The following is a 27,247-nucleotide window of genomic DNA, read 5'->3' as shown; positions in this document are numbered from 1 at the left end:
CACATATTTCGGGTTGGACTCAGCTGTCCAGCGGCACGTTTATTGTCACACATACATACGTAGGTACTTGTGCACAATTCGACAGCCTCGCTCTACTCTTATCCACTCCACTTAATATTCCACCTGAGTCACAGTGTGAGCTGCTGGTTTTTGTCTAAAGTGGCTTTTCGTTTACCGTGGACATTTGCGTGTGTGTGAACTTATTAGACTTTGTGTGAGCACTTGCCACTAAGCCTCTCAAACCGTTGTTCAAGCGAAGGCCGAATAACATCAGCCGTTAGTTGACAGCCGTCAACAGGCATCATGCCACAACTGGTAGTATTGTCAGGTGGCTGAAGGGAAACTCGTCCCTTTGCCTTTCCAATTCCGCGCAGTTCCTTTTTCTGAGATGAGAAATATTCACGCTTTATGACTAAGGCGATTCAAGTGTGTCGAAAGAAGAGCTATATTCCAAATGCAGTGGTTTCGTGAGTGTCAAAAGATCATGGTCTGTCGACAAGTGATTTATGGCATCCTTGGCTTTGGAACTTAACTTATCTTGGGACTTTAAGGCGTTCTAAACAGAAACACTTTCTTTCTTTATTTTACTTAAATTACTCTACGATTATAAAGTTTATTAGGAGCCACATACTAAAACAATTTTTTCTTCTCACAAAAATGTTTTGGGTTTATAAATATATACGTGCCGTTTGTGAAGAAATAAAGTAACTTGATTATTATTTCATTATTCTAATATTCCGAAGATGCGCTGGAAAGCGTCCTTGTCCGTCTTTTTCAGTAAAAGTCATTTATTTGAAACGTGAAAAAGTGTTTTTGCGGAAATTTCTTCTTCATTACTTTAATATGAAGAAAACCTCAGCCGAATATCTTCGTATTTTTGTGGAAATGTACGATGAACATACTCTAGCCTGCCGAACGTGCCAAAAGTGGTTTGCATGATTTTAAAGTGGTGATTTTGGCTTGGAAGACGAAGAACGTAATGGGCGGTGAAACAAGTTTCAAAGAACTAGATCAAGATTGTTACCAAACAGAAGAAGTGAAAGCTGGTCAACCAGCCAAAGAGAAGCAAAGCCGAATATCTTAGAGATACAAGTATCCTATTTAGAGTTCAGTTAGTATTTATTATCCATTAATTAAATTTTAACAAGTAAGGAGGGGCTAAATTCAGGTGTAACCGAACATTTCATATTCTTGAAACTTGCAAGGAACAAAGGCGAAGAAACACCTTTAGGTTTTGGCAAAACTTTATATCAAACTAAGAAAAATATATATATATAGAAAAAGATTATGTCTGAATTTCATTAAGATTTCTTACTTATTGACCGATAGAAGCAGTATAAAAGAAGCCAGAGATTCGAAAACATTTATATTAGGCATATAGGTTCTAAGGAAAATTTTGACCTGCATTTACCCATTTTTGGAGTTATAGTACGATTTCGACAATTTTCGGACGTAATATGAAATATCTCAGGGGCACTATTTGTGCAAAGTTGTATTCTGATAAATTTATTGATGTTTCATTTGTATCCCATAAAGTGAGATATTTAGACGGACTTTATATGTTTGTTATATGGGAATAAGTCAGGGTTGTCATCCGATCTCGCCCATTTGCAGTGTATGAATGTTTAGGTTGATATAACTTAAGCGGTTTGAAAGATATGTGCATTAAACAATTTGGGAGTCGGGCCACAGCCACCAAAATTTTTAGCCCACAGGTACCCCTTGCTACTGCGATCTCTTATACGAAATAACAGTTTTGTATCGCCACTTTTAAAGTTTTTTTAATTGCGTTTTGTGGGCGTGACAATGGTTCGACTTCGCCCAATTGCAATACCAACATCCCTTGGGTACCAATGAATATGTGTTCCAAGTTTTATCAAGATATCTCAGTTTTTATTCAAGTTATATGTCCGTAGTCACCCGGATTTCAACTCATCCTGATCATTAGTAATTATATAACTCGATGTCTATCTCGATTAGTTTTAGGTGATACAAACAACCGTTAGGTAAATAAAACTATTATACCCAGTAGCAACATGTTGCAAAGGTATAAAAATAAAATATCCTTTGAAATTATTAAATTGAGAATTTATTTGTTTTTGATATTGGCAAGTAGGTAAAAGCTATATGATATTTGAGGAAATAGCGAAAATAATTAAAGCACTAGTTTTAATAAAACATTATTAGATGGAATACTTATACCGTTATTTTCATGCATTTTGTTGTTGTTGGCACGATTGCCCAAGTCCCGTTGCTTCACCCTTTGCCTTGTCTATATTTTATTGCAAGATTTATATTTCAATTTCGGCAGGCAAACATCCTTGTGACGGAATAATCAGAAGCAGATTATTTGCATGTCCACACACACACAACAACACCACGAACAACGGCATGGCACACCAGTTTTAATAACAATAATAACAACAGCAAACAATAATAGTAATACCAGACCGCAGGCGACACCTTTGCCTACAAAACCGAGTCAATATTTAAACGAACGCCATCCAACATACGCACACAGCCGCTGCAAGGTGGAAACAGCTGCAGATACACACACACACACAGCAATATGTGCCACAGTAAAAGCATACAGATTTTCATGTTTTTAAGCCAAATGTAAGCAAACAGACGCACACGCACAAAAGTGAAGTAGCGTTAGTTTGCGGTGTTTGTGACTCTGAATGACCATAAATTACGACCCCTGCTAACGCCCCGTCCCCGCCACCAATGCGGTGTGCTACCACACACACCAACAACAATTAAAGTGCGCGCCTGCTGTGTGTCGGTACATTGTATTTTAAATTAATATTTATGTAGCCATTAAATGGAAGCGCCATGTGTGCGCCCAGCCAGATGGCCGAGGGGGAGGCAACGCCCAGCGTTCCGCAGATTGTGGCAGATAGTATTATGCGCCTTCGCAACAAGCAATTGTGGCTTGCTTGGAAGTGTTTGTGGGAGTGGGCTTGCCTTGTTTGCTGCTTGTTGAAGTCACTGTTAACATAACGGTCATACATGCAAATTTCACTGGCCCGCTTTCAGCTGAGAGCACAGCTGTGTGGTAATCGATGTTGACAAATCAGACAAGCAATACAATTGCCATTTACTCAAACACTCACCGATTAATACTGTACCAAACAAATATCTCTCACTTGGAATTTCTTATTTAGAACAAACAACAATCATCTGAACGAAAAAACAAAGTAAGCTAGTGCTAGTTTCGGTTGGAACTGCGAATTATATGAATAATAGGAAATATTTACAAAATTGTGCTCGATTTTTACGATAAACCATTGTCCATGATCTTGTTTTGTTTAATTGAGAGCTGTAAAATAGCGTACTGATATTAGCTGCGCTTGAAGCAGGTTACCGTCAACAGAATTACAGTCCGTTATAAGTTTTAGGTTTAATAGGCTATGATATGCATTAAATACTTTAACTTATATAATATAATAAACTTTTCAACACAGTGAAATTATTATTCACGAATAAAGACGTAATTACCCGCGTCAAAATCCAAGTGAGTACTTGAGGTATGATTTTGAAAAAGATTCATGCAAATAATTGTTAATGGAAAAATAATGAATTTTTAATTTGAACTTTTACTGAAAAATTTATGTTATTTTATTATTATTATTTTTTTTTTGATTTTTGAAAAAATTCCTATGTTTGAAAATATATATTGTCCAATAATAACCACCTTGTCGTTCCCAGTACTGCTATAGTGAAAACTCCGATTTGTTCCTAAGCAATTAGGTACGCGATGTCAATGATTTGAGTAAAACTAATTGCTGTAATAGCAAACTGCTTAATTAATATTTGTAAACCCATGTGTAATTTCACACTTCTAAAGCAACTTTTGTAATATCAAAATGTTCACCCTTGCTTTGGTTCGCTTTCTGGCATTGAATGCACAATTCAGAGTACATTAAGAGCAGAAAACATATTTCAATAATAACTCTTTTATTTTCATTACTAAAAACCTTTTAAATAGCGGCCCAGCAAATGCTTTACACAGGTTTTTGCATTAATATATACAAGCAAACGAAAGTGGTGCCCACTCACAGTTGTCGGTGAAAGCGTTGAGCTTCTTCTGTGAAACTCTGGCAGTGGCAGCCACTTCGGGCGCAAGGTTATCCTGTCAAAGGTGTTGTTATGTAAAAAAGCATGCGTGAGCGCAATATGATTGACGCTTCGTTAATAGTTTGCCTTTTAGCAACCGGAGCAAAACCGAAGTGCGCTTTGACTCTGATCTTAAGAGATTTCAAAGTGTTTAAGGTTAGTCGACTAATTATAGCAACCAAAGGGGATCTATGAAGCTCGAAAGGTCATTCCATATTCACAAATGAAGGTGTCTAAAGCAAAGCACTAAACACGTAGTATTAGCCAAAACAATACACAACGATTGATTGATGTTTTTGTTGTTGATCCTTAAGAAACCATCCAAATACACTATCAAAAAGAATAAGTCTTTAAAGAGCAATGTGCTATTCATCGTCATGATATATTTGTCACGCTGCGAATATGAAGCTTAAATCAATGAACTCCACAATTTCAAACAAAAGCTTATTCTGAAATACTGTTCAATAAGCCCTTATCACTTTAAAACAGGAAAGTATTAGCAAAAAGTGAAAAAATAGAAAAAACATTTCCAATATCCCGATCTATGTATGTTAATTATATACTTGTTTGAATATTTGTTAAATAAATGAGCCTTGAAGAAGGCTACTGGTGTTGATTTCTGAAAAGCCATCTCTGCCTCTTTTTCTGCCTAGAGGCTTTGGAATCATTTTATTGATAATGAAAAGCTATCACTAAACTTCGCCTAGACCTCAATCAACCACAAATTAAAAGCAATTAAGTGAACAAACTCGAGATGTCAACAAAATGACAATATTGTTGTTGCACAGACCTTTGTCACTTTTTGATAATAACATCCTTTGAAAGGGGAAACAACAGACACCACCACAAAGGAAGCACATTTCGAGTTAAATGTAGACATGCGAGTGTGTGTGTCCACAAAAAGTATGAAAGACCAACGTTTAGCTGAAAAACTTAATATTTGTAGGCATTTCTTTGTTTCTCTTAAACAGGGCAAACGAAAACCTTTTCGAAAAACAAAGTATACTTTTAAATTATGACTTCATACTAACCTTGAACTAATCTCACAAAAATTGTTTATTTATACTCTCATTATACTCTTATAATGTAGTATAATTAACTGTAAGAGCTGTTTGTGTATAAAACTATGTACAAGGATTGTTATGAACATGTGCTCTCTGCTTCTTCTTTCACACGTGTGGGTCTTTATGCTCCCAGTATTTATCCCTTTCGCAGAAATACCTCTGAGCCAGAAAATGAATGACACACGCAACAAGTTTTAAATATTTAACCGCCTGTCAAATGGCTTTTATGACTTGAGCAATAGCACGGCAACAATAAACAATAACAACAGCTAACTGTAACAACAGCAATAACAGCGACAATAACAAATTGTGCGTAGCGAGCTGGTGTGCACAAAACAAAACTGCGTGCGGTTGAGTGGGGAAAGACGGATGGATGGCCACTCTTTTTGGTGACACTTTTGGTCAGCAACAGAACCCAATGGCAAAGCGAAAATGGTAAAGAGAGAGGATGCAAAAAACTAGTAATACTTTGGGCACAAAGTACAAACCTGTTACCGAGGGGCATAAATAAATGCATGAATAGACATGACAAAAAGAGGACTATGTGCAAGCGTGTATGTGTGTGTGTGAAGGGTAAACTGATGAGAAAATTTAAATTCATTGAGGCAGCACATGGGCAGCGACGTACAGCCTCCGGGTCTACCAGGGCGCTCAACCTCAATTACCACTCAACTAAGATGCTTTTTTAAACAAAACTCACTTGCATTGTTTTTGTCCTACGATCCTCTACACACACACACTCGCACGAGCATACAAACAGTTGCGTTCGCCCAGTTGTTACAGTTACAACCCTTTCGAGTTGAATGAGTGCCACTAGTGTGTCACATCGTCTGTGAAGGATGTTTTCAAGTGTACACACATGCACCTGCCCTGCCTACACAGATACACAAGTGATTAAGTATGAGTGTGTCTTTACAGCAGAGGATGCAGAAAAATTCAAGGGCACCATGCCAGCAGCGCAAAAATTGTAATTTACGTGGCGTGGCAAGCAAACTGCTACAAAACAAGCTCACACACACACCGACATATTCGGATGAATACAAGCAAACAGTTACATATATAGAAGCGTGTGAGAGGGCAGACGAGCTCAGATTTCGCAGCGACGCACTCACGCAATGTCACCGCTTGTTGCTACGGATTTGCCGCCCAGCTCACTGGGTCGTGGGGCAGCAGCTGCGCCACGCGTGTGTGCTGTGTGCGCTCAGGCGACACGCTGTCTACTCCGGACCATTCGAGCGTATCAGCTATGTGGCTCACCAGCCTTGTAGGAAATCATTAATCAATTAAAATTAGCGCGAAGCAGCAGCTTCATGCAACGAGCGAAATGTAAGTGGCAAGTAACACAACAAAAGCTTTTCAAATAACACAACTACGTCGGATTCAGTACAAACAAAGTCCATTCGGTTTTTTCTTATGGGGATGCTGATAACAACAAGTACCCGGCTGCTGCAAAAAATATTCCTCATTCATACATCTCTATACAGGCGGAGTTGTGTGTATATGTGTGTGAGTGTTTGAAGCCTGTACATTGCCATATAGCCCCCTATATGGCAATAAATTTCAAATTAACCCTTTTTTATAGGTGACAGCGAGTCGTTGTAACTGCGCCAACTATCATTGAGTTACTGCTGGCCTCTCAGAGATCAGAAGTTGTCAGATTCGACTGTGCTTGGTTGACTTTGCCACTGCTAGCCGCTCTATCGGTCAACCATAAAGGTTTCGCAGAGATGAGGTATAAAAAGAGATGGAGCGCTGCATTTTTTTTTTGTTTTACTTTTAACATTCAAGTAAGCTAGGGCTCAGTTCGGTTGTAACTAAACATTTTATACTCTTGCAATTTACAAGAGTCAAAGCCCGGGAAATTCCTTCAGGTGCTGACAAAACTTTATATAAAAAAAAATTACGCGAAAGAACTTAAAATCCATTATTCGATGAAATCGTGAATGAATTACAATGAAATTTGGATCTTCTTGACGTATTGAAGATTGCGGGCCATAAATTAAGACTTATTTTCATTGCTATATTTTATTTCGTGCCAGCTAAAATTATATTAAAAACGCCTTCAAATGAGATATACATATGTATGTGATATTAACTCAACCGAATAGGCTAAATTTAATATATTGAGTTTTTAAGAAAACTGTTTCACCTAATTTCACTAAAATATCACACATTTTGACAAACCTTAACGGTTAAAAGTCAGGTAGAAAGGCGGAAATCGTTTAACGAGGTATATTGAAGATAGAGAAAGTTACGAGCTTTTGAAGTAATTTTATATATAAATAATACTCGATGACCGACATATTCGGTATAAAACTTGTTAGAATAATGAAAAGCATTATAAGTAGCATTTGGGAGTTTGGGGTAGTATTAACCCGATTTTATAAATTTGTGCCAATACCACATACAACTAACATGCCACAGACTAATAAAATGCTCCCACAGTTTCATTAAGGTACCTCACATACCATCACGAATCGTATGGAGTAAAGTCAGCCTCATGTTCGAAGATCTTGATATTAGCTATATGGGGGCTAAGTCAAGTTTTCGCTCAATTTTATCCATTTTGGCACAAAGATACACTGTTATTAGTTATTTCTTAATTTCATTGAGATAACTTACATATTATCCGACATATGCGGTATAAAGTCTCCCAAAAGTTCAAAAAACTTTCTATTTGGTATATGGGGGCTAACGAAGTATTGACCCGATTGAACCCAGTTTTATTCGAAACCGTTATATAGGGAGTGGGCGAGGCTATCACCCGATTTACCCCATTTTCACACTGTCGATAGGGGTGCTAAAATAGGTTTAGGAGATGTGCACATTAAACCTATTAAAGGGATGTACCACGCCCACTTTAAAAAATGTGGAAAACGGTTGGCCTCAAGGGCCATCCCTGCAACTTCCCTCAAATTTCATACGCTAACGTTCAAATTTCGCTTTTTTCACTGCTTTTGAGCTCTTCGAAATTTTTCGTTTTCGATATCTAGCAAGTAAATCAACCGATTTCGACCCGGTTTGCGGCAAACGATGTGTTTCTTCAAGGTTTAGAACTGATTAGTTTTTGGTGTCGATCGATCAAGTCGTTTGGAAAAAATTCGAAAAAAACGATTTTGCAAAATTTTTATTTTTGGGATTTCTCGAAATCTACTGGTCCGATTGGGTCCAAACTTACACGAAATTCAAGTGCAATGAAACCCTTTGGAATGCAGTTTAGTTTATTCAAATCGGTTGAGCAGTTTAATAGTTATAAGAGGGTCACATACATCCACACACACACACATACATTCACACATACATACAGACATACGGACATCATCGTAGAAATGTTCGGGGAAGCTTCCTCGACCCTCAGAACGTCGAGATCTGTTGAGAACTCGATTTTTGCAAAATGGGGTGAAACCAATATCTTCCCGATTTTTCGAAAATTTTTCATTTTCTTAGCGGGAAGTTAAAAAAAAAATTTTAATTGCAGATGCCTCTCCCTAATTTGATTCGTTATACCAAATATCTTACTGTGGAGCTTAGTTATGGCAATTTAGTGATTTTCGATTAATGGCGTTTTGTGGGCGTGGCAGAGGTCCGATTATGCCCATCTGCAATACCTAACGGCACCCAGAAACATGTATAAACAGTTTCATCAATATGTCTCTAATTTTACTTTTTGAAGTTACAGCTTGCACAGACGGACAAACGGAAAGGCAGTCACCCGGATTTAAATTCGTCTCTTCATCCTGTTCATTTATATATATATATATACAAGTATATATAATCCTATATCTAACTCTATTAGTTTTGGGTGATTCAAACTACCGTTTGGTGAGCAAAACTATTATACTCTGTAGCAACATGTTGCGAGAGTATAAAAAGCTCTTGGCTTTCCGGAGTCACAAAGTGTTCATTGTTTTATTACTTAAAGGTTATGGATTTAGATCTCGCTATGCTAGATCGGGATATTAGGCTACCTACATATGACCGTATCTGCATTTCATCTTAGAGATCTATGAGTACCAAGTTTACCCACCCCCCGTCCACTTTCAGCAATTCAATTTAGTTCGGTCTGTCACATACCTAAGGGAGCTAACGACTTTTATTGCCCAGATATTCCACGTTGCCATACAATTGCGTCTTCATTACATTAAATATCCTTCCCTTGAAAAGTGTCACTGTACGATTCAGTTAGAGGAATGTTACTCATACGCAGTGGTGTATCAAAAAAATCCAGCTATTTCATATGTCAGTTATCTATCTCTTTTTTTACAAGAAACCATTTATGCTTTATTTGATAACACTACGCCTTAACAGCCCAAATTTAGCAGAATCTCAACCGAATTTCTAGCAAATCGGAAAGCAAAAATGATGAAGATGAGTGAAATACCAAAAATAAGCGACAATTTGACCACAATAACAATTTGCTGTTTGTATTTTAATTTTTAGTTATACAATTACGTCATAGTGCTTTATCCCACATAAAAGATTCATTTGATAACCAACTGGCCACACATTCGCAGACACAACTTTTTATATTACTACCACCACTATAATATTTGTCTTAGCTATGCTCGACTACTCGCGTTTTATGGTATGTCGTTGGCGCTCTAATTTACTTATTCACTGCCACTCAAAGTTGATACAAAACACACACTTAACTATCTTCGTTCCACATAAAATAGTCGTGTTACATAAGCACACGAAAGTATTTTAACTAAGAATCTGTTTCAGCTTGATTGGAAGTGCTGTGCTTAAGTGCACTTAAAGTGTTTCATTTGAAGATTGCTTTTCCAACGGAGATATTCTGCCACATCCACTCGCACAAAGGTTGTCACAGACTTTGTCTTGTTAGCACAAGGCGAGTTGCAGCGATGGCTAGGTGAAGAGCAGCTTCTAATCACAACTCTACAAGCTTTCACACGTACTCGTTTCGTCTTAAGCGTTTTCTAATAAACTCTAAACTTCTTTCTGAGTATATTGTCACTTCGGTAAGCCTCTCATGCGACTGCGAGTCCGTTGCTAATTTCCTGATTCCTCATACATATATTTTGATTAGAAATATCACTTTACAATTTTTACTGTGGTCATTATTTTCCCCTCGACGCTGTATATTGTGTTTTTGCTGTTTTAATATTTCTGAATTTTACTTGACACTTAGGATGAATAATCGTAATCAGATTTCAGCAGATCCGGGACAAATGCCGGAAGCCAAGTGAAGTGAAAAAGTCGTTTGCCAAATTTCAATACCAAGGCGCACTAAGCTCAATTAAAATTGTTTTTAGGCGGAGCTGACCGACGCCAAGTGTGGCCGGTTCCGTGGTCGAGTTTATTGCTGAGCAAGCTCAGAGTGATTACATTTGCTGAGCGGTGGGGTCGAAAAGCCCCTCGAAGTGGCAATGATGATGGGAAGCAGGCACGTTTTGTGGCATCTAAAAATTTCAATTCCATTTACATTATTACATCGGAAACCCATCTAAACCTAACAGAAACAGAATTCTCAACTTTGCTAGCCCACAGTTAAGCTTTGGCGAGCGAATGTTGCTTTGGTTTCATTTGATTGAAATCGGCAGATTCTCGCATTTAATTTAATTTTAAAGTAATTTCGAGCAGATATTTGCTGCTGTGCTAAGCAATCTCTATGCACAAGCACACATTAAGATGTGAGCTTACAAAGCGGCTGTGGCTATTTTTTCAAAGTTGATATTTGCTTTCTGCAATTTAATTAGGTTAAGCGATGCTTATGTGTAGAAACCATAATAGTTTAGCAAAATTGGCGCTGCAAGCAAAAAATATTTATTTTCTGAAATTGTGTTAACTTCTCGCATAGTTGATGAGTATATGAAAACAATATTGCTATCATAAACTTTGCAAGCCATTTCAAAGAGAAACTATTGTACTTTGAAGGTTAACTTTATATTTGTGTAAAAAGTAACAGTAAAAGACAAAAATCCAGTAATCTGGGAAGATAAATTTATATGCAATAGAATAACTAGATTAAAAAGGTTTAGAAAAGCCAAAAATTTATGAGCTTTTACCAAGTACCTTTAAAGGTAGTTGGGAATAAATATTCATTGTAGTACTGCCAAGAATTTGCATAATCCATCCCCACATCGTTTTGTTATTTTTAATCTCGTTAGGTCTTGCTATATAATATATGTTTATAACTATTTTATAATTATCTTATATTACAAATATCTACAAATAAAATAATGTTCTGAGGTTCGAATTTTAAAATATGAAGGCTTGTTGTAAACTTTCTCAAAACTTTACTCAAACTTATCAATAAATGGTGCCCGAAATATACAGTGTTTATCTATAAAAATACAAAAACGTTTCCGCGAGAATTAAGAAATGCCACGTTTTCAAAGCATAAATTATAATAATTATGTATCATTATTATTTACTAATGGAGATGTTAAACCTTCCAACAAACTTCATTAAAAAGTGTTCTTCTTAAAGTAATTACATACTTGTAATATAACAAAAGAAATATTTCTAGCAAGAGAACCATAAATGAGAGAAAATAGTAATAGATATACATATGTAAGTTAAAATATGTAAAAAGCGTGTTATATACATAGTAAAAAAAGCCGAAATTTCGGTTCGAGTGCTACAGAGGCAAACTGCAATTGCTACATATACAAATCTACATACATATATACAAAGCAACAGAAAGAAATAGGATCATTATGTACAAACTTTATTCAACACGAAATTCAATGTAATTTTTTCGTTTTTGTTTTTGCATTGTTTCTGTTTTGGCATCCCACTACAACCAATTTCTGAGTTAGTAACGCGTATTACAACAACACGTTTCCGCTACTCAAAAAACAACGGGCATTTTCGCATCGCAAAATTTGTGGTTATTTTCATTTGATTATTTCTTTTTAACACACTTTCTGTAATTATGTAAGCACTGGCTTGCATTTTGGTTAGATAGAAATTAACGGTAAATGGAACAATGCAGTTAGTTGCTGAACAAAAATCTCTCGCTTGCAACAATTAAAATATCTCATTTCGTTAATTTTTTAAGTATTCGAATTTTCTGTGAACTTTCGCTATTTTCAATTTCCAATTTATTTCCTTAATGATATTTAATTAATGAACACACAAACAGTTTCTACATATTTTCAGTATTTCCGCTTTAAACTACTGGCATTTCCAGGGTCGCTACGCTATGTTAGTAAGAGTGGGGCGTTCTAGTTGCGCTAAAAAATGTAAATTAATTCAACTAATTTGCATGCAGCATCCGCTAATTAATTATCAAATTCGCTAGAAACTAGAAAAACTCAAACGCGCTGCAATTTTATTTTATTATATTTAACGAGTATCTATTGTATTTGTTGTATGAGCGTGCTAAGAGAGAGTGAGACAGAGAAAGTTAGATTTGTGGACTCTACATGCCTCACAGGGTTTACGATTCGGGGCACATCACATCAAAGTATCTACGTTAACGCGAATTTGGCGAAAGGCCAGCTGACTCTGCACTCTGTTCTTGGCTCTTGACCCTCAACTCTCGCGCTATCGTCTGAGCCCTCTAGGCGATATCCCGGCTTAGCCACTATGGTGGTCCCTCGGCATTGGAGCAGCAGTGAAGTGGCTGGCTAAATTCGCATTTCAATTACATTTTGTTATACCTCACCTCAAAAATTGATTGCATTTGGATGCAGTGTGTAAAATATTTCTCTTTTTCTTCTTCCTTTTGGTTATGACATGTATCAATAAATTGTATTATATGTTTTTGATTTTTTTATTCAACAACGAATAACAAGTAGTAAAAATAAAGAAATTTTTGTTGATATTTCTTTTGGTGTTTTAAAACAACGACAACGACAACAACAACAACGAATTGGTGCTGAATTTTCTTACTTTGGCGAGTGACTTTTTGGGAAGTTCACGTGCGGTCGGTGCGGTTGTGGGCGTGCCGCGTTTATTGCTGCGGTTTTTCTTTAACACGATTACGCGCATTGTGACGGAGACGACAACGACGGCGGCGGCGACGGAAAGGAATTAAAGTTAAAGCGAACGATAATATTTGTGTTTGAGATCGAGTGTTGACGATTATGATGACGTATTAGTTGACATTTAGTATTGGTGATTTTTTAATTAAAATCTTTAATTTTTTCTGACAACAAACTGTTTTGGGTTTGTATATTTTTCGAATTCTATACAACTTTTTATTTATTTCTACTTCTTAACTATTTCAATTGATTATTTTGCTTGACTAACTTTTGAATTTAGTATTTTATATTTCGTTGTTTTCTTAATTATTTCTACTGCTTTACTTAAGGCTCAAAGTTTTCAATATATTTTAATTTAAATTCTCACTTTATTTTTTTTAATTTTTATTTTATTTTTATTACTTTAATTTTCAAATATTTTCCTACCAACATCAGCTATGAACTTTTAAACTTACTTATAATGTTTTAGTATATTTTTTGTTTAGTTTAGTTTAGTTTTTTTTGTAAATGCCACTCTTCATAAAAATGTGCTTTGTGCGTGTTTCGTTATTTCTTAGTCAATATGTTTGTGTCTGCTCCGGTTATCTGGATTGAATAAAGAATGAGGTTTCTAAATAGACTTAATTCACATTAGCTTCTTGATAACGGTTCAAAGTGCAAATTCTCAGAATTGTGGCAAATGTCAAACTAAGCTGTGTTTTTCCATTTGTTTTTCTATTTTATTTTTAATTTTCAATTTCATAATTTTATTGTACAGTTTCACTTAATTTGGGTATTTTCATTGCTAATACATACATATATACATTTATATAATAGACATTTACACTTTTTCAATTTCATCAATTCTTCTATTGATCTTTAATTTTAGGCGATTAATTCGAATTTTTACACTTATCTTTTTATATACAGTTAAGTCCATATGTACATAAATGTTTCAATAAAGCTTTTTTATGTGTGCAGAAAGCATTACTCTTGTGCTTGACAAATCGAACCTCATTTTATAAATAAAAGTGCAAGCAGTTCTTGAAACAAAGAAGGGAGATTAGGGATTATATTTAATTTCTTTAAAGCTCAGCTTAAAATTTGACATAGCCTCACAATAAGCTTGAAGTGGTAAGAAGACTTCTGCAGAATCGCAGCAATTGGGAAGGTATACCTATAAACATTCCGGTCTGCGGTAATATGGCTTGACGCAATATGCATTAACTGAAAGAAATTACTTAGATTGCAATTAATATACCAAAAATGATCAATCTAGAAGTTAAGATCTTTGGAACTCTTTAAATTTTTTTTCTGTTAAAAATTATAAATAAGTCAATAGAATCAGGCAGAAGATTTACACCTTTCGTCATCTACTATCAGATGATAAGAATTAAATTAAGCGCTTTTGCACTAAACCTTTAAATAATTCAAAAGTTTCGATTTGTCCACAAATAATATTAATCATTTTTATTGAAAAAACTTCTGAGTAAGGTTTTAGATCGAAAAGACCCAAACGTAAGTCTTCCACGTTGTCTGTATACTTCGATATTCTCATTGCACATTTAAAGACTATGTGCTTTAACACATTCATCAGCATCAGGTTACAGCTTAAGAGCTTCAATGAAGCGCTGCTAGATTAACTTTTTCTTTACAGATTAGTTTTTGACACCCTTTAAAATAACACAAAAAATCAGTGAGGATGTTTGTAAGCCAGTAAATGATAAATGAAAATCGAAATAAAAATTAAAATGAATTAGCGTGTGTCACTACAGTTAGTTTACAGTAAAAGTGGCGAGTCTTAGCGTGAATAGTTAGCGGCTGCAGTTCGTTGCGGAAATATTTTCTAGCAAGTACCATATGAAAAGCGCAGTATAAGTAGTTGAAGTGATGATAGCAAAAGAGTTTCGGTGGAAGTAGTTGTGAGTTGAGTAGAAAATTCACTAGTGGAAAAATGTTTTACTTACATAAGTTAGGAAATGCTATATAAATTTCGTAAGATTTAACTTTGACCTTTTTAGCTCCACCGCGAAAATGCTAGTGGGATTTTTAACTATTTTCCGATGATATCACAACTTACTTATTTTTTTTTATAGATTGTAGTTTATTAATAATTTATTCTATTTTGCAATATGTTGGAAGTTGCACTTAATGAATCACTCAGGAATTGGAAACTTAAAAAAATACACTAAACAATCACTAATATGATTATTTTTTTCTTGTTGTAAAAAAAATATCAAAGAAATGATTTAATGATATGTGGAAGTTCTAAATGGTACGTAGATTAAATTTATAAGGATTCAGGAGCTATGCTCAGCTCAGCCCGATTTATACAAAAAAAATGTAAAACACCCCTCTTATATTATATATATATATATATATATATAAAATAAACTGGCTGAAATGAGGTCAACGTATTTTTTTCTATAAAAACAAACTCCAGTAGTAGAGCAGATCCTTCTGTGCGACAGTTCTCCCTTTCATTTGCGCCTAAAGTGCACCTTTGCTGGAAGAAACCTTCTATATTAATTTAATCTGACCTTTCCTCCATCCTTACATATTTCATAAGTAAATTTTTTTTTTTTCAGATTTTTCTTGCAATAGTGGGACACGAAAGTACGCCTCGTCAAATGTATTTGTCTTCCCAGGTTGGCTTAAAATCGTAAGCCCACTGAAATATGACGACGAAATCGGCGAAACCCCTGCCGTCGGTACACATATAACCAAATAAGTACTAAGAGCTTAAATAATTTGCAACTATATGTGCAATTGTCCAAGAGTACTCGTTTTATTGTTTGAAAAATTGTGCTTTGCATTTTTTTTATTCATAATTACCATAGAAGTTGGGGATCATACATAAAATAATTAATTTAATTTATGTTTTTGTTTTTTGCTACTACTATTTTTACACAACTTTCCTAACTAAGTTTATTTACACGTGTGATGTTCATTACACAAAATGTATTTTTTTTTTGTCACGAAAATATCATGCGACTTTTGCTTGCACTTTCCATCTCGCAAAACTACAGAAAAAATTAGAAGAATGCTCAAAGGCACACTCGTGCTTTAGCAGGCACACACTGTTTGACCGCAAACACTTAGTAACGGATTTGATCGAATTATTCGAAAAAGACACGCGCCTAAAAGCAGACTGAAGAGCAAACGCTACGACACGCATTGGTCGCACGGCCACGATTGGCTAAGCAATAGCTTGTTCGGCGGCCAGAACGACGGCAAGGCGGCGGGAAAGTGTTTCATTCACAAAACACCCATACACGCACGGTATCAGCACCAGTTCTCCCGATGCACGGACTCTGCTTTAGGCGTTTGGCGGCTTTAGTGTAGGCGTAGACCAACAGCTTGTGTGGCACGCAAGCGAGTAGCGATTTACCGTTAACCGTTTTCCGTTCGAAATACACTCGAATTGTCGAAGCACGTGACTGACTGTGCGGTCTATAACGGCTTTCGCTTTTATATGATGAGTTACACGAAATAGATTTACAAATTGCAGCACAGCATTTCAATTCGGGCTTTTCCGTCTTCAAATACCACTTTGTGTTTGTATGGGATACTGTTCGGCGCAGTACGACCAGCTTTGTTGTTAGCGTAACAGCAACTAAGGCGCTTTCTCTGTTGTGCTCTCTTGCTGTGCGTTATGCTCTCGCTCATTCACTCTTTTCTCAACTCTTCTTTGGGCATTTATGCTCGCAGTTTCGCTTCACTTCGCCTCATTTCACTTCACTACGCTCTACACTAACTGACAGGCGTTTTTAATACTCGACTTTGACACTTCTTGCATTCCTTCGCACTACCGTTATGACTTAATAATTTTTTTAGTACCCCATTAAAAATGGGAATAGAAAAATTCGCAAAGTTGTACAATTTAAGAAAAAAAGTTCATCGTAAAGTTATACTATTGTACTTTGCTAGCAATAGTTACATCTTTTGTCCACACATTCTCATTTTAATTTCGCATGTGCTGTGTACAGCTATCTATTTATAAACACCATGCAAAGTAGAGTAAGTGCGGAAGTGGGAGGAAGAGAATGTGTCGATTACTGTTTTATTTTTAACTGCTCACCACTCATCTAGTACATTCCCATTATTTGTTTCCTTTTTCATTTCAGATTATACACTAATATGTTTTTGTTTACAAATTCGATTAGAAAAAACTTTAGATTCACGCGTGGATAACACACTTTCCGAATTTCTGATATACTTGTACCATATTTCGAGACGCAAGGCTTGTAACTACTCTTAAACTGGTTAAGCGTGGATAGAGAAAGCCGCCTTAACCAGATTTTACGCCAAAACTATCTCAGTTTCATGTAATCACTTATTCTTGAATCACTCGGATTATCAATATTAATTCACCTTTAGCTTCAATCACTGTCTGGGATATTTAGCGACGCGTCTGGTTTATTTTTGTTTCGATTCGTCTTCAATCCGCAGCATTTATCGCTCCTTTGCTCTCCGCTTCGCTATTGCTAAATGCAGAAACGACCTCGCGTTCGTTCGTTCGCCACTTGACTGACATTAACGGGAGTCGCGAATGACAGCTGGAGCAATGCTAGATAAGTGGAAGAGACTCTGCGAAAAATTTAAGCGGCGCCTGAAGGATGAGTAGGTCACATGCGCATTGCGGCAGTCGGATATACGCTCAGCTGCGAAGTTTCAGATGTCAGTGTGACAGCTGTTCGCAAGGAATTACACAAACCCATGCACATGTAGCAAAGACTTTCACTTGTATACTCATCTATACAAGTATATAAGTAGGTCAATGTCACTTCTATTTGCATGAACTTCATGCAGAAAATTTTGCTAAGAAAGCTTGTGAAGCTTTCAATATTATTATGAAGAAAAAAGCTTCATGAAGACTTTGAATTACCTGTTGCTTTTGATGCCATCGAAAGCTGCTTGGCTGCTTGAAAAGCTCGCAAGAAACTTAACAACAGAAAGGATACAAAAATAGGAAGCTACATTTATGTCGATACTACAATAAACTGAAGAAAGCTTTAAAAGCTAACAGCAGCAATAACATTACTGGGCATAGCTACAAGATTATCTGTACTTATATAGACTGAATTTTTCTGACGAAGCTTACAGAGCATCAAAGTTTTTTTCCAATATATAAATAAGCTCAGACAAGAGAATGTTAATGAATTCATTCATTCATTTGAATTCATTTACATTCTCTGCTCAGACTAAAATTTAAGCTCAAAATAAGTATTCTAATAACGAAACTTTTAGAACACAAGTACTAACAGATTTTACGTTTTCAAAGCTCAACTTCAAAAATAATACTGGCCATATGAGAAATGCCATGTGCGATTCCATAAAACATCAAAATTCGATGTTGACTCAGTGAAAAAATGGATCTAAGAAATTTTAACAAAATATATTAGACCAGCTGTAGACTGTAAGAATTCAATAAATAGTAAATTCAATATATTAGTTTTAGCTACAATTTATCTTTATCTAAAGTATATCACTATTTACTAGTTGAACTTGAAAAAATTATATATTCAAAAATGTTTAACCAACCTCAGAAATCTCTATTCCAACCCAGACAATTGGAAATAAAATTGGTTTGTTTGTTTGTTTTTGTAAATCAGGTTGCCGTTTAGAGTTGCCAACATACATGCAATTTTTTATGCAATATTTCGTTGAAAGAACTTTCCTTTTTAATAAGATCTTTAACTTGATGAGTAAATTTCCACTTACCTGTGCTTTGATGGCAGCGAAGTGCAACTGCTTAGCGCGCAAATCAAATTTCTTCAAAGAGAGCTCCTCCTGTAGCTCATTGACCTTGTTGTACAATTGTCCCTCGATGCCACGCTGCTGCGTGCGATTCAAACCATCCACGGTATCCTTAAGGAGAGCGAGAGAGAGAGAGAGAGAGAGATCTCGTTTACTTCAGTTATCCTTTGTACTGTAGTAAAGTTACAAATACCTGTAAAAGACGTATTTGCATTTCCAGCTCATGCGCCTCCCGCTTCAACGATTCCAGGGCTGGACGCAACGACAGCGTCGAATGGCGATCGAAGACCAACTCGTTGCGCAACACTGGAGCTATTTCCTATGGAAACCAAAGCAAATAGATAAGCATATATAGCAGCAACACAAAATACCGAAGAGCAATCGGTAAAGTAAAAGCTGAAAGCGGACACTTATTGCCATTATTATTCAGATGAAATAAATAAATAAAAAATGTTTCGGAGCAACAATTAAGGCTTTTCTTCTTTAGGCTTTGTTCATTTTTTACTTCAAGAGAGAACTGTCAATCGATTGTCTTAATAATAAGTTAGTGAATATATTTTCTTTCGTTCGCTCACATTAAAATCACCATTATCCTCGACTTCGGCCGGCAGCTGGGGAGGCGCAAACATGCGCTTAGGAACTTTTTGCACCTGCGTGGGTAGCGGCGGCAGAATGCGTACGAAGCTCGTGAGATCCTGCATCGGTGACACGGCGCCGCACTGCACGGTCAGAGAGCCGTAGCGTTTCGCTTGATCCGATGCCTGCAACGAAATTTCAAAAGCAAATAAGTAAGGGACAACGCTTCACTTGAATTTCCTTAAAGTTGATTTAATTAAAATGATGCTGAGATTTAAAATAGTATAACCCAAACGTAAGTATTTATATTTGCATGTGTGTGTATGTGTGCACTTGGATTGGAATAACTGTACTAATTAAATTTGAATTCATAACGTTTCCGTTTAACTGCGCATTGTTTGTTTGTTTTCTCATTTTATTATTGCGGCCACAATAATATTATTACAATTGACCTTATTGTTGTTATTGTTGTTATTAATGGTCAACCAGTTATCGCTCAAGCCACTAACTTGTTCAAACTGCCTTTTGTGTTGAGCGTGACCAGACCAATGCACGCACGCAACGCAACAGTTGCGGTTGCACAGTCACTGGCACGCATACACACTTATTCGTACCCGCATACATGCATACATGTGGACGGCGTGTATCCCACCTCCGAAGCCACATGCGAGTTTTAATTTTAATCAAAAATTTCTGTGCGGATGTGTGTGTTACGCAATTGTTCCTTCCAACAATTTATTCATGACCATTATGTGCAGCAAATCAGCGCTGACTCTTACACAATATTAATTCACCCACAAATACAAAACGTCCAATCACATTTAGGAATACGATTACATTTTCGGTTAAAAAATGTTGGAAAGTAATCTTCACAAATTTCATCTAACAATTTGACAGTTAATAATTAACATTATTCCAGCTCCCCTCGTCTCACTTAGAGCAATCAAAATGGTAACGGAAAACATACAAGAAAAAATTGCAGTATTTAAATGATATAGAAAAAATATATAAAACTCTAATGACCCATTTTTAGGAGTTTGTGATTAACACAAAGGACGAACGTCTGATCCATAGATTATAATCAAGCCTACGACATAACCTAGCCTTACTTAAGTATATAGTAAATAATATATAAAGACTAGATATCAAGAATAGGAAAGATACCAGTCTGAAGCATTTAGGCCGGCCTTACGACTCGGCATGGATATGTGGTGCTTCATACAAGTGGCTACGTTGAATTTCTTCGACAGTGGAGTGACACCAAAAGATGTTAAGCTCTGTATATACCCGAACTAAGCCCTCAGAAATTTTGCACACGTCTTTCAATAAAATAAGTCTTCTAAATAAAGTGCTAATATGTGGGAACTGCCAATATCGGAACATTATAGCATATAGCTGCCATGACTGATCAAATTCAAGTCCATGTATGGGAAATTTTATTTTTAACAAGATTTTTTCACGAAATTTTATATACTCGTATATATTGTCCAAGGCAACATAACAAACTCCGAAAAATTTTTAAGATCAGATCGCTATAGCATATAGCTGCTATACAAACTGAGCGATCACAATCAAAATAAAAATCTTTTTATACCCTTTTATACTATAAAAAATGCAACTGCAAGATATTATAGCTTCGGAGCAACCCAAATTTGCACTTTTTCTGGTTTTAACATTGGATTAGCATAATTTATGGGAATTCTAGTGTCTTGTAAACGAGTCTTCCATTTCAGTACCAACTACCCGAGTTAAAAAATGATACAAAAATTTATAATATATAATATAAGTTTTCCGTTTAAATCGTGAATGACTTGGTTTCAAGTGCCACCTAACCCTACACCGTGACATGCAAGTATACCATATACAAACTCTTAACGGCGACTCACCTTGTTGGCAATGACATCTGCACCCTGTTGTATCGAGTCGGCGATAATACTGCATAAATCATTGTGTATCTCCTCCAGTTCTTGCATTAACTGCGGCACCGTCTCACAATGGTAGATCTCCAGCATGGCATTGGTGGCATGCAACTGTTGCACGTACGCATTGTGTGCGTCTATGTATTCGGTGAGTGAAAGTGGTGTGGGATTTTGACGATGCGACATGTAACACTGTTTGTAATCCAAACGACACTGCAACGAGAGGGCACAAAAATACAACAATAACAACATAAAATTCCATTTAACGGTTGAGCAAACAATGTAATTGGGCAAATTGAGGAGGACAGTGCAAAAGGACCATTTCGTTTTATATAAGGGAGGAGAATATAATTAGCGCTCTTTTTTAACCCTTTCCAACTTAAATAGTTCCGCTTATTGATAATGTTTATTGCACCAGTTTAGTTCGGCATTTACATTGCACTGTTTCTTAGCATGTTTATGCTTAAAACATTAGGGTTTGCCATCAACTTTTCTTTCTACCAAAGCCAGAACTACCTGGTCCTATCTGCTACCACAGTAAATGCGCTCTAAGCCATCTTAAGCGGCGCTGCTTTCCACACTAAAAGACAAAGGCAGGAGCGGGGACATATTCCCACATGGAAGTTAGCTCTTCTGAAAGGCCTTTACAGCTTGTCTGCTTCGGGCGTTTTTAAGCTTTTTGTTTGTTCTTTCTTTTAAACAAACTCAAGATGCAAGTACAAAGTTGGAGAAGGCGAGCCAAAGCCTAGAAGCATTCTTGCAGTACGTGATGAGCGAGTGACGCGTACGCTGCATCCAGGTAAATATCTCACCATGAGTATGTATGTGAGTTGTTATGCATCGGTGTTTGTGCATTCTGACATGCATATTTATAAGCTCGAATGCCGAATGCATTGCGCTCATGATTATTCCAGCGCCGCATGAGGACATTGCGGAATGCATATGTTTTATTCTTGTTTATTGATTTTTCGCTCTTTTTCCCTGCTTTAATAATTTATATTATTTGACTTGTTGCTATTTTCGCACTTTAACTTGGTTCCATGCACCCACTTTCAATTGTTTGTTTGTTTTTTATACTAACCTTCGAAAGCTTCTCTTCAGTCTTTGCGATAATAGTCTCAAAAGACTCCCTGTGTGTGAAAATTTTCCGACTTTGAACTTTACGATGAAAGGATTTATCGAGCATTGGACGTGACACCTGCAAGAAGAAAGGAAAGTTAAATTTAAACAGAACTAATTAGCCTCTGCTGAAGGTGTTTGAATATTAAAGAAAACGCATTGTTGCTTCGCCTCATTTATGGATGAAGAGATAATTGCTTTTGAACATAATTGAAATTGCAGCTGCGAGGCAAGGTGTGACAGAAGCAGTTTTTATTTAAGAAGAAGAAGTTCTTATTTAAAGTCTAAACGGTGATGTCTATTTTGCTGCTACTTGCAGACATACCCTCTGTATTTTATTCGGAGCAGCAGATTAAAAAATATATAAATAATCCAGTTCGACATGGCGTATACGCAACTTGCCTTAGTTTGGCACAACTTGCATAAAATTTAACGATAATGTTAAAAATCATTATGAGTAAAACAATTTTTTCACTTGGAATAAATCCTCGAAGACGACGATAACTACAAATTTGGGAAAGATATCTTTCTCAAAATGTGATATAATGATATGGAGACAAGTAAGGGGGCGAGTAAGTTCGAGTGCAGTCAAACAGCAGATACTCTCACCGATATTAAGTGTTTCATAAAGTGTCCCTATGGTTGACTGGTATGGTATTCAATATAAAAGTGATATGAGGTGTAGACTTTTCATCACCGTTTGAGACCAAACGATTTTATTTTATAGTAAATAAGCTCACATATTTTCATGAATTGGTCAAATGCAATATCATTTCTCACACATTCACCGATATATATATTATATTTAACTTGAACGAGAAGGACGAATTTCTTATGAAGCCTGAACCAAAGTATAAAGCGATTTTTTTAAACCAGCTTCTAATAATTACTTTAAATAAAAATATTTGTCCAACTGTGATACTGATATCACTCAGCGTCAATTAAGTTGTCAGTGGTCATGGTGTGTGCATTTGACAAACTCACCGGCGCGACTGCGGTTGCAGTCAGTACTGAAAACTGCGCATTACCAATATACAAACACACTGACTCATCAAGACTGACACATGCGCGGCTGCACACAAAAAGCGATAATATTATTTTAGCGGTAATGAAGCAATGGCTGTTTATTACCGCCATCTCATCGGCAGCAGCAGTTGTAGTGATAAATTTCACTTTACGCCTTCCTAATGTTTAATGGGACTCACCTGACGTGAAAGCACGCTGGCCACATCGTTTGATGCCTGAGAATCGGTTTCGACCTCCTGTAGGAATGTTTCCCATGCTTGGAAAATTGCCAGATGGCAAGCGGGTCTGCAAATAGAATGATACGAAGAAAAAACACCAAAGCTAATCAACAACATATATAAACAATTTTGGCCAATTTTTATTATGACACATTACCACACATCCTTATCCTTTTCCGTGAAGACCAAATATCAAATAATTACCAAGACTAAGAGCTCTCGAAACGCAAGGTTTATAATTTGTTATAATTCTCTACTAACTACTCAAATATATAATCCATAGCATTTACCTTTCTTTGCGAAGTTCTGCATTCTTTTTACGAAAATTGGAGACTAAAGATTGTAGGGCAGTAGCATGTTCCTCGTATAAATGGGAGAGGGTTTCGGTGAAATCAGATACTGAAAGTAAAGAGAAGATTATTTGCATTAAAAATCAGCGATGCCCATTTTAACGCAAGCTGCAAAATAAATATTTATATATTCCATAAATGCCAACTGCAAATACAACTTAATCTGCTACACGACAGCCAGCGTTCGCCTACAAACCGCTAGCCACCGGCGGTGTGTGGGACTGCACCACCGCTTTTCTCGAACGGATTCGAGTATTTGAATAAGACGGTGGTATACAGTGCGCTGTTGTTTTGCGCCGCACTTGGCCGTAGGAAAATTGAACTTACAGTCGCACGTGCTAGCAAACGCGGCGAGTTTGCGAGCCCCGGGCTTTAGGAAGCTATTAAAAGTTTCGAATTAAATTTGATCAACTCTGCGCAGACTGAAATCAGCCAATGCCGCGAGGTGTAAAATACACACACTCATTGCCGTTGTGTTCCGCTTTACTGACTAACCGAATGTCAAAAGTTGCAAATGCCGTTAATAAAGCACGTTTGTTTATGTTCCTTAAACAAATTATCCATAAATCCAGAAAAACTGTAGAGTAAATTTAAACGACGGAGTCCTTGGTTATCTCTGCCTACCACCACTGAGTGACACAGAGGAATAACTGTCGAATTCGGCATTAGCGATCGAAGATCACAGCAAAGGATTGCGAAATTCCTAAAACTTATACTACAGTCTGACAACTATAAGCAAATTCCTTAGAGGACTAGCTCTAGAAAGGGCTCTTTGAGACCCCGGTTGGCCTATACTTGCAACGTAAGGTATCGGAAGACCAAGCAGGGATCACTTTTTACATCACGAATGCTCCCCACTGAGCTAACATTTTCCTCAGGGCATGCACTCGCAACGACAAACGAAGCGATTACTCTCACATAGTAGACAAACAATCGCATTGCCGTGCTAAATTGAATTACGGTTGATTTTGAAGTGGGTTTATTTGATTGTGCTCAGCGTTTAAGTGGATGGGCGAATGAGCGACAAACAAGTGGGAGAAGTGGAATGTCATATTGAAAGCTGGTAATAAGAGTTTAACTTTTTGTTCGTATTTATGGGTTTTTATGTTGGTGCGCGTGGCATTGAAAGTGTTCAAGCTGAGACAGCAGCAGTAACGGACGATAGAGGATATATTTTCAAAAACGGTGCACTAAACTAAAGCTTTGCACTTCAGATTTGCGATACTTTGGATTTGTACTGACAATAAATAATATTTTTAAACGCAAAGCTGCTGACTTCTGCTGCCGAGTGAGATTTTCGTGTGATAGCTCTCTGAATAACCTAGAGCTAATATTGATTGATATTCTAAAGAATTGAATTCGAAGAGCATGAAAGAAAATGCTTTGTTAAATAGTTAAATCTTAGAGAATTTTGTATATTGTAAAATAACTAAACATAAATTCAAAAATATTTTTGAATCTAAGAGTAACTTTCAAATGTATATTTTTTGTATATGTGTGATTACAAAACCCTTTAATCCCTCTTTCAAAGAATCTACACCAGCTTTTCAAAAAGTTGCTGTAGTATTTTCAAAAAGTAAAAATAAGAGAAAAATTTAATTCTAGTCCTATCAAAATAATAAATTCTTTTAAAATACTGAATACATTTCTCCCACCATTAGTTTCATTTTGTTTTTCTTAAGAATTATTTTCACCGAAACTAAGTTTCAATGAACGGACCTTATGTTTTTGTAAATAATACAATAATAGAGCAGTTTGTAGTTATACTAGGAATTCATTTATTAATCCATTTTGCATTGTACACTCGTCGACTTGCCTTACTACAAGTATAAGTATATAAGTAATAAATATCTTAAGCACGAAGTTTGTAAGGTAAACAGATTTGTGCTCCGCAACTGTGAGCTTCATTGAATCTTATTAAATAATTGACCGTTAGCTCACAAATTTTTGACAAACTGTCAGTTTGATGCTATCTCTTAACAATATTGATGTTGACCGCGCAGCTTGCCTTTATCTAACGAATAACAGTATCACATGCCTTGAGTCTCACCGAATATGAATTGCTAAATACCTTATTCAAATGTTTATGCCAACAACATGACATCTGAAGATACAATTCTGAAGCGAACCAGCTCAGCCCACACGGTTTCGAAATTGCTTGGCTTCACATGCTCTGCTTCGCTCGCTTCTGCGGCCGCATTTGAGTGGCATATGAATTTCGCATAAATGTTATAAAAGTAACGACAAAATGAAGACAGCAAATACAGTGCCATAAACAAATCGATGTCATAATTTTGTAAGCGCTCCAGCCCAGCACAAGTACTTTCGCACACAAACATTCACCTGCTCAGTAAATATGCAGTTGTAGAAGAGCACATATCTGACTCTTGAATGGTGCGAGCACTTGAACTTTGCCATTAATGTTTTGAGGAATAGGGTGACCATCAAAAGTGGGCATCATCCCACAACACAGCCGTTGTTTTGGTTAGAAAATATGAAGAGTACACTTTCGAATATGACAAAATTCTGTAAATTGTAATCAATATACTTAAATTTTTTTAAAATAACATCCAATGCCCATGCATAATACCCACAGGTGGAACACCACGGCGAATGCGTAACATATATTTTCCTTTACAAAGTTTCGTTGCTATATCAGAAATCTTTGTTTTCAAAGCGCGACAATCGCGTCGATAAGTGAAGCTGAAAGTTCTGCATAGTACGAATTCTCAACTGCTTCAGCAGGCAGTGAGATCAATCTTATCACATTTGTTTTAAAAGAATACTTAAGCTGTAAACTGATGGAAAGGAAAGGAAGAACTTTAAGAGCCCCTTACGTTTATTGTGGATCAGTGACCATGACCGATATAAGTGAACCGCCCTAATGCCAAAACCATATTGAACATCAAGTTGTCTTGTGCAAATGCAATACCCAAAACGATTTTCAACTGTCATATTAATAATGCAGAGATGTTCATATAAAATATTGATAGAGTGTTTTCCTTCTTTGTTGGCCTTGGAGTTCATTACTCACATCCAAATTATAGCAGCTACAAAATATTTCATACGTTTTTGGCGCGCTCGCACACCTCGGGCTGGTACACACTTGAAGCATACTAACGCACATGTACATATACGAATACATGTGCAAGCAAATACTTA

General features: G+C 36.4%; 1 protein-coding gene across 1 annotated transcript in view; it reads right to left on the bottom strand.

Annotated features, from left to right (window-relative positions):
- The window catches only part of Stacl (SH3 and cysteine-rich domain-containing protein), a 174,678-nt gene that overhangs the window by 113,151 nt on the left and 34,280 nt on the right, over positions 1-27,247 (bottom strand). Inside the window, 7 exon segments of the mRNA XM_070108710.1 lie at positions 18,842-18,988; positions 19,071-19,196; positions 19,453-19,638; positions 21,340-21,585; positions 22,454-22,570; positions 23,697-23,802; positions 24,026-24,134. Of these exon segments, the coding sequence (XP_069964811.1) occupies positions 18,842-18,988; positions 19,071-19,196; positions 19,453-19,638; positions 21,340-21,585; positions 22,454-22,570; positions 23,697-23,802; positions 24,026-24,134 (1,037 nt within the window).

Source organism: Bactrocera oleae, chromosome 4 (genome assembly GCF_042242935.1).
Source record: "Bactrocera oleae isolate idBacOlea1 chromosome 4, idBacOlea1, whole genome shotgun sequence".
In the NCBI taxonomy this organism is placed as follows: Eukaryota; Metazoa; Arthropoda; class Insecta; order Diptera; family Tephritidae; genus Bactrocera; species Bactrocera oleae.
Note: the sequence above shows the minus strand (reverse complement) of the source record. Positions and strands in the feature narration are given on the sequence as shown.